This window comes from Nanorana parkeri, unplaced genomic scaffold (assembly GCF_000935625.1).
Source record: "Nanorana parkeri isolate BGI_ZX_2015 unplaced genomic scaffold, ASM93562v1 scaffold1025, whole genome shotgun sequence".
In the NCBI taxonomy this organism is placed as follows: Eukaryota; Metazoa; Chordata; class Amphibia; order Anura; family Dicroglossidae; genus Nanorana; species Nanorana parkeri.
The window spans coordinates 180,118-188,091 of record NW_017307293.1 but is presented as its reverse complement, the minus strand read 5'-3'; the positions used below and the strand labels follow the sequence as shown (position 1 = coordinate 188,091).

The following is a 7,974-nucleotide window of genomic DNA, read 5'->3' as shown; positions in this document are numbered from 1 at the left end:
CACACAAGCAGTCAGTGTGTACACACAAACCCACGCTCAGTCTGTTGTGTTTTGTAATAAACATTCATTTTTTTTCTCTGGCTTCCTTCACACTAATGGGATAAAGTGTGACTCCCGACCGATCGGCACTTAAAGGAAACCTGTCCTGATATGAGTATGTTTCCCATTCCAGACCCAAATGATGGAGTTCCCATGCTTCTCGTGAAGTGTCCGGTAACTGCCACAGCATACAAACTTTGGCTCCATACATCACCCAAATTGTCCTCTTTGTTCCTTCCAAAATTCCTTCCTTACAATTTCACTGTCTCATTGGACCGCAGAACAGAAGTTGGTGGAGCATAGCCCACAGGAAATAACAGCCGAGTCAGCCTGGCTTTGCTTGCTGAATGAGAGATTTACCAAACCAAAGAGGTTCTATCTGTAAAAAAATCATTCAAGGCAACTGGACTTGCTGTATTTATCTAGAAGTCGATTCACTGGACATCCGACCAGCTTTCTCCGTACAGAGTTCTGAATTGAGAAAGCTGGTCGGCTGTCCAGTGAAACGTCTTCTAGGGAAATACAGCAAGTCCAGTTGACCTGACTGATTTTTTTACAGATATACCCTGACCTGGATGAAGGAGAACCTTCACAAAGAGGCTCCAACTCACCTGCAACGTCGTATTCAATCTCCAGCACGACCTTATTGGACAAGGCTGCATCTCGAAGGAGCTGATTGGCCTCTTCCAGCGTCCCATCTTCTGTCAGGATCCCGTTGATGGAGAGCAACCGATCCCCAACCTGCAGGAGACCACACCTGGTGAGACAGAGTGGAAGAGTTAACTCTCGATCTTCTCAGAAATTGTAACTTAAAGGGCACATACTGTCAATGTTTTATTTTTATTTTTGGTCAGAGTAGGGAAAGAACATCCATGGACTAATGCCAAGGGCAGCAGTATTAGAGGGGACGGAACCAAAACACAAAATGTAAAAATCTGTTCCTTATTTTGTTTCCCTTTTCTGACAAATTAAGGACATCTGTGGCTAAATCATCACTTTCTCTCTGTGTGACAACGATCACCAGTACAGATAGGAAGGGCGAATCTCCCCACGGAGACAGAGACAGCAATACAAACCTGGCAGAGACTCTAACTCCCACACACTATCCAAACCAGAAAACAGTCTGGCCTATACATACACTTTAATGCACTTCATAGTCATAATTCTAGGGCTGCCACTAATGATTATTTTCATAATCGATTAGTTTCCCGGTTATTTTTTCAACTAATCGATTGGTTGCATTAAAAAAAAAATCTCTCTCTCTCTCCCCCTACAACCAACTAACCCATAATGAGAATAGTTGCCAACTATTCTCATAATCGATTATTATCGATGTAATCAATTAGTTTTTGCAGCCCTACATAATTCCGAATGATAACGAAAATCTAAACTTTTTCGTCATCTTATTATGTATCATATTATTATGTTTGTTTAAGTTCTTTCATGCGATCAACAAAACGTTTGAGAGAATGTGACCTGCGATCTCCAGAAGAGGCTCCAAAACTCTGAATGTAACTTTCTTTTCCATGCAACATGATTGCATGGAAAAGAAAAATTCACCAGCTTGCCACAAGGTGGCACTGCAGCTCCTCTCACGATCAGCAATTGCGGCAATTACGCTTCGCCATGAACCAATAAGGATCAAACACCCTAAAAGATCAGGTTTTGCAGTTCAGGTTTATTCGTCACAGCGAAAGAAAAAAACAGTAAAGAAATGTAAGGGCAAGCCTATGAAGATAGACATATTGCTGTTACCACTGAAGAGTATTGGGCAGAAAATATATTTTTTTGTGAACAAAGAATCCCTGAAGAATAAAAAGACGGCAGTTCTAATTTTTATAATGAATTTTAGTGCACACAAATAATATATTCCCCAATTGTTTGCACAAAATAACAAAATATAAGAGATTGCGTTGCGTAAGCAGATGTCAAATATGTCGAGCCTCAAAACTGCGTGCACCCATAAAATGGAGGACAATCATGGTACACAAAATTATCAATAGGCGACATTTTAAATGCATTTACAGCTCGCAGTTTAGAGCTTTAAGTACATAAGGGACCTTAACCCCTTCATGACTGTCGGCCCCTTCTTCGGGACGCAGAAGCGATCTGGCGACAGGTAAGTCGCCAGGATCGCTTCTGTTGTAAAGCCGACAGTCGGCTCTACAAGTTTAAACAGAGTCCCGGCGGCAAAAGTCGCCGGGAGTCTGTTTAAACAGCCCCGATGCTGGCGATGTACACTGTACGTCGTCAGTCACGAAGGGGTTAAAATCCCTTCAATCCGCCATGTGTGCGACACCCTGTAGTGTTGTGCAATTACATACATGTGCGCAATCTACACATGCGCTTGCATTAAAGGAGAACTATGGGGTCAGTGTTTTTCCCCATAGTTCTCCTTAGGGTAACGGGAGGACACAAACTAGCATCCTCCCGTCACCCTAAGCTCAGTATATAGGGAGCAGCAGCTCGCGGTATACTGAGACGCCGCAGCTGAAGCGGATCCCGACAATTATGTCTGGATCCGCCCAGCTGCGTGAGTGACAGCTGGCTCTGCCTATCTAGAGGCAGAGCCAGCGGTACCCCCCCCCTCCCCCGTCCGTTCCGCCAGTCAGGGCGGGCGGAGCGGATCGGGGAGGGGGGAATCCAGCCCCTCCCCTGTCACGGCAGAGAGCCGTGACAGGATCGAGAGGTGAGCGAACGCCGGTATGTGTTCGCTCACCTCCCGATCTACTGAGCCGACCTGTGACAGTCTCATTGTCACAGGTCGGCTAGAACTATGAGGTGAGTGAAAAGCACCCCCCTCATAGTTCTCCTTTAATGTATGTTGGCGGGGCGACAGGGTACTTTTACATTTTTAATATATTGATTTAACACTTTTTATTTAATTTTTTCACTTAACTTTATCGTTATCACAAGGGAGCTAATAGGCACGATAGCATTGGGCATGTGACGAGTACTCTTCATGGAGACATCAAGAGTCTATTAGACCCCCCAACGTTCCTCCTGCCCTAATACTCCAGGTGATGGAAGTACAGACTGTGCTCGATCAGTTGTTTGCCGGGCATTGCAGCCGGTATTTTGACAGCGCTGAACCTGGAAGTGCGCAGAGCTGAGCGCTTCTGGGTTCACACTCCGTAGAGGACATCAGCCGGGAGCTTTTACATTTGGAATACATTCTTCTTCATTATCTGCTCTGCTTTCCCATTATAAAACAAAGGTCATCAAAGTCACTGTTAAGTGTTCGTTCATTCAGATGATCCATCACTTTAAACTGCAGTAAGTGGTTTCTGGAAACAGGGAGGATGGCTTTCATCATTGCTGAATTATTCAGAACCAGTTTCTTGCCATAAGCTGCTTCAAATGGCAGATAGCAGAGACAGCCAATCACAAAAACAGTGAGGGCACTTCTGACACCTACAGTGGTTGCAGAGGCACGACTTGCGTCAGTTTCTAGAGACAGGATTAGCCTGACAACAAAGTAATGTGCAACTGGAGGGAAAAAACAAACATATGGACGTTGCGTTTCTTTCACAGTTTGTACGATGCAGTCTGCCTAGGACCGGCCACTCCTTCAGACTGACATCCACACATCAAAGCCTATTGATATTTGCATAACTCCTCCCAAAAGCCAGCCCACTGTTTCCTTTAAAGAAGAGGAGTACTGAAGCAGGGTGCTGTGATGTTTTCAGGAAGCCATGTACAGCACCCTGCCAGGCCCCTCCCACCAGCCGTGATTTACCTGCATTGCACAGAGGCCCAGTGATGACATCGCTGGGACTAAAATAAAGTATGTCACGAAAACGGAAAGGTTTTAATTAAAAATGTCATTAGCATGTCGATGAGGGGGGAGGGAGGAACCAAAGAAGGTAATATATAAGCAGATAGCGGTAGGATATGCCCCTGGGACCCGCAAAGCTCCCATTATATTGAGGGTCACCTTCTGCGGGGACTCTGAACGGCCACTGGCCTCAATGCACAGCCGTGACGCGAGACGATGGAGGAACCAGTCTATGTCATTTAGTCCTCTGGAAGAGATTCGATCGGACGCGCCGTGTGCTCTGTAACCCGGCCACAGACAATGTGGAGAGACGCAGCCCTTCCCGGGTGTCAATGCGGAGGCTAATTAAAACCTGCAGTCAATTAGCTGCGAGCGTGGAGCTCATGGATAGATCGAGTGTCCTTGTGCCAGGGCAGAGCGTGTCCCTGCAAGCCTGGTTACCTCCGATTTCACGCACGCTGCACCAGATATGTCATTCTGACAAAGTCTGATCTTTTGGACTCGCTGCTGTTACGCCCCGAGCGCCTCGCACACATTTCCCTGAGCCCGGCTCCAGCGCAGTAGCAGCAGATTCAGAATTACAACTCCCAGCATACTAATGAAGTCGCATTCTAATCAAAGAAAGAACATTCTGAATTTAAAGGGTTAAGTCTTTTCCCCATAGTTCTCCTTAGGGTAACGGGAGGACATAAACTAGCGTCCTCCCGTCACCCTAGCCTCAGTATATAGAGAGCTACAGCTCGCGGTATACTGAGACGCCGCAGCTGAAGGGGATCCCGACAATTGTACCGGGATCCGCCCAGCTGCGTGACTGACAGCTGGCTCTGCCTATCTAGAGGCAGAGCCAGCTGTACCCGCCCCCTGCCCCGTCCGTTCCGCCAGTCAGCGCTGGCGGATCGGAGCGGGGAGGGGGGAATCCAGCCCCTCCTCTGTTACGGCAGAGAGGCGTGACAGGATCGAGAGGGGAGCGAACGCCGGTATGTGTTCGCTCACCTCCCGATCTACTGAGCCGACCTGTGACAGTCTCATTGTCACAGGTCGGCTAGAACTATGAGGCGAGTGAAAAGCACTCCCCTCATAATTCTCATTTAAAGGGAATCTGTCATTGTAGACGTATAGAAGTTGTCATTGCAACATACAGGGTTGTTATTGTCGCCCAATGCTTCACTTCTGACATGGTCCTACAAGCCCCGATATATTCTGGACGTCCCCTCTGAGACTTATCCTAATCCTAAAGCCCATCTATGGGCAAACAAGTACCCTTGCATTGGGGCTATCCCATCACTGCAAGGGTGAAGTGCTCATTTTTGTATAGGGGACCAGAGTAAAGCAGATTTACTTACTTGATCCCCAAGTGTTTCTTCTTTCCCTCTGCTCCGGCTTTGGAATGTCCCTTGGCATCTTCACATTTATGGAACCTGCATAAGACGTGGTGAGGTCAGCGGTCCTTCAACCGCCGGAGCCCAGGGGAGAAGAGGCTATGGGGACTAGACTAGCAGCCCGGTGGGAGCTAGCATGAGCGGGGATCAGGAAAGTAAATCAGCTTTATTCTCTAGACAAAAATGAGCACTTCACCCTTGGTAGCCCCCACTGCAAGGTTAAAGTGCTCATTTTTGTATCGGAGACCAGAGTGAAGCAGATTTACGTACCTGATCCCTGCTCCCCCAGGGGTCCATACTCTCCTGTCCTCTTCACCCCCCTGCTTAAGTTGTCCCTTGGCATCTCCATGTCCAATACAGATCTATGGAACCTGCATAAGGTGTAATGACATCAGCGGTCATTGGACCACCAGGGCCCAGGGCAGAAGAGGCTGTGGGGACCGGTTTAGCAGTCCAGCAGGAGCAGGGATCAGGTAAGTAAATCAGCTTTATTCCCCTGGACAAAAACGAGCACTTTACCTTTGCAGAAGGGGGTAGCCTTGGTAAAAATTCTGCATCAATGGCAAGTTCTCCCCTTGGACTACAGATGCCCCCCGCCCCAATCTTCATAAGAAAGTGGTTTAGTGTAGTCCAGCAGGGGAGAGCTCAGCTAAAGCTCTCAGTACTGGTTGGGATTTCAATGCAGCAGAGGAAGGAGTTGTCAGCTCACCAATGGAAGCTCACTGGATTTCTGGCAGATCACCCGGCATATTTCAGTACCTGCGGCTAAACAGAGATCTCACCTTTCGGCTGGGCTGTCCGGCTCGATGAATCTTATTAGCGGGGGCGATGACAGCGTCTCTGTTGCGAATATCCCTCCCTGCAGCTGAATCCCAAAGCCGTTTAAGGGGTCTCCCCGCAGGACTATCTCTGTGGTCTCCGTGTGTATGATCTGACCACCGGGACCCACCGTGCTAGAAGAAAGGGACACTGCAAAAAAAGAGAAGGTTACAAAGGAGAAATCATTGGTTGTATCTAGATGGTTAATGAGGTATATAATAAAGCAGCGTTTGGTCTTCCAGCCACACAGGAACTACAAACTTATTATTTATGGCACAGCGGCACCAGAGCAGCACAGCGGTTAGTGGCTAGAGTCCCAACCCCAGTCTTACCTCCGGTATACTATTCTCCTCCTTCTATCCCTTATTCCCGGCTGTCCCTCTGTTTAATGCTTCTCTAATATAAATGCAACGTCAGACGGTTCACGAGAAGACTATATTGTATGCTAATAATGTGGATAACTCCAGACCGCGCAGCCTCGGACAGACCTGTAGTGTGCTCCTGGAAGTGTTTGTTCAGAATGCTGTTCTCAGCTCTCGCACATGTTCGGTGTAACTTTGTTGTTTTTTTTTTTACTTTATATAAATTTAACCAACTGCGGCGAGTCGGGCACAAGACGGATGTCAATGCCGTGCCACTGAGAGTTTTCCTCCCTCATATAGTTTCCCAATAATGTGATTTACGTTGCTTGAGTTATGATGTGAATTGTCTGAATCTCCTTTTACAAAAGTTAATAAAAACTAATTCGACACTAAATACCTGTAATAAATAAATATTATTTTAATCAGATTTAAAAATGAAGAAATCTAATAATCCCAAATACTGGCAAAGTAAAATGACTTCTGTGCATATTGCAACCATATACTACAACCACAGTCACCCTCTATAAAACATATCTGCATCACTACAATGCCAATGAAAAGGAATATAATAGCTTTAATGAAACAATAATAATATTTAATGAAGCACAATGAAAACAATTTGATACAATGACACGGAGTATAACATTCATTAATAACACACATGTAACCCCATCCACCTGTTCATAATCAGCTGAATGGTACAGTCGCCATAGGACACAATAGGAGCCCTGCACTGCTTTGACCCGGGCCAATCTATTCAGAATTAATATATAATGACATGAAAGGGAACGATATAACAGCAATGTAATATGTGGAATGCGGTCAAGCAGTGAGAGACTCTAGTCGTATCGCAGCCATTGTCCATTCCAGGCATATGGCTCCGATACGTGTTCCCCATATCTGCCACTTTGGACCAACTTTCCTGGGAGGCACCACTGACTCTATTCAGGTTTATTTTTTTTTTACATATTCAGGGACCTTGACTTCAAAAGGTCCAATTTCTATTATATATTTGTCTGTTAAATGTACATGTGATTGTGTATTATTGCTGTATAGATCGACCCGTGTCAAAACCATGCATGGCTCCTAATGAGTCCTATGGTGGCTGCACCATATGGATGATTATGTGCTGTTGGATGGGCTACATGCAGGTTTTTTATTGATTTCATACTTTATGTATCATTTTATCCAATTGCATTCTCTGTGCTTCATTGCATGATATTGTTTTTGCAATTAAGTGATTTATATTCCTTTTTATTGTAGTGGTGCTGATAAGTTCTATAGAGGGAAATGGGGGTTGTAGTACCTGTTTTGAGGGTGCTCACTTCTTCTGCAGGCTCAGTAGTACCGGTCCTCTATTGGTATTACAATAGCAAACTACAAGCAATGGTAAAAGCACACCACACATTTTCCACTAAGAACAGATCAGATGAAACAAGAACCATCAACTCCATCCAACCGATACTCCTTTTGCTCCAACCAGAATTTATAAAAGCGTGCTGATTGGACACACCAAACACATACACACACACACACACATACAGACACACACACACACACACAGACACACACAGACACACACACACACACACACACA

General features: G+C 45.8%; 1 protein-coding gene across 3 annotated transcripts in view; it reads right to left on the bottom strand.

The window, feature by feature from the left end:
- Nucleotides 1-7,974, bottom strand: part of GRIP2 (glutamate receptor interacting protein 2) — a 131,839-nt gene that overhangs the window by 21,076 nt on the left and 102,789 nt on the right. For all 3 annotated transcript variants that reach the window (XM_018567247.1, XM_018567249.1, XM_018567248.1), the window contains exons 12-13: nucleotides 5,979-6,165; nucleotides 651-796 (exon numbers count right to left, since the gene is read on the bottom strand). In XM_018567247.1, coding sequence (XP_018422749.1) covers nucleotides 651-796; nucleotides 5,979-6,165 — 333 coding nt within the window. The remainder of the gene's footprint in view (nucleotides 1-650; nucleotides 797-5,978; nucleotides 6,166-7,974) is intronic.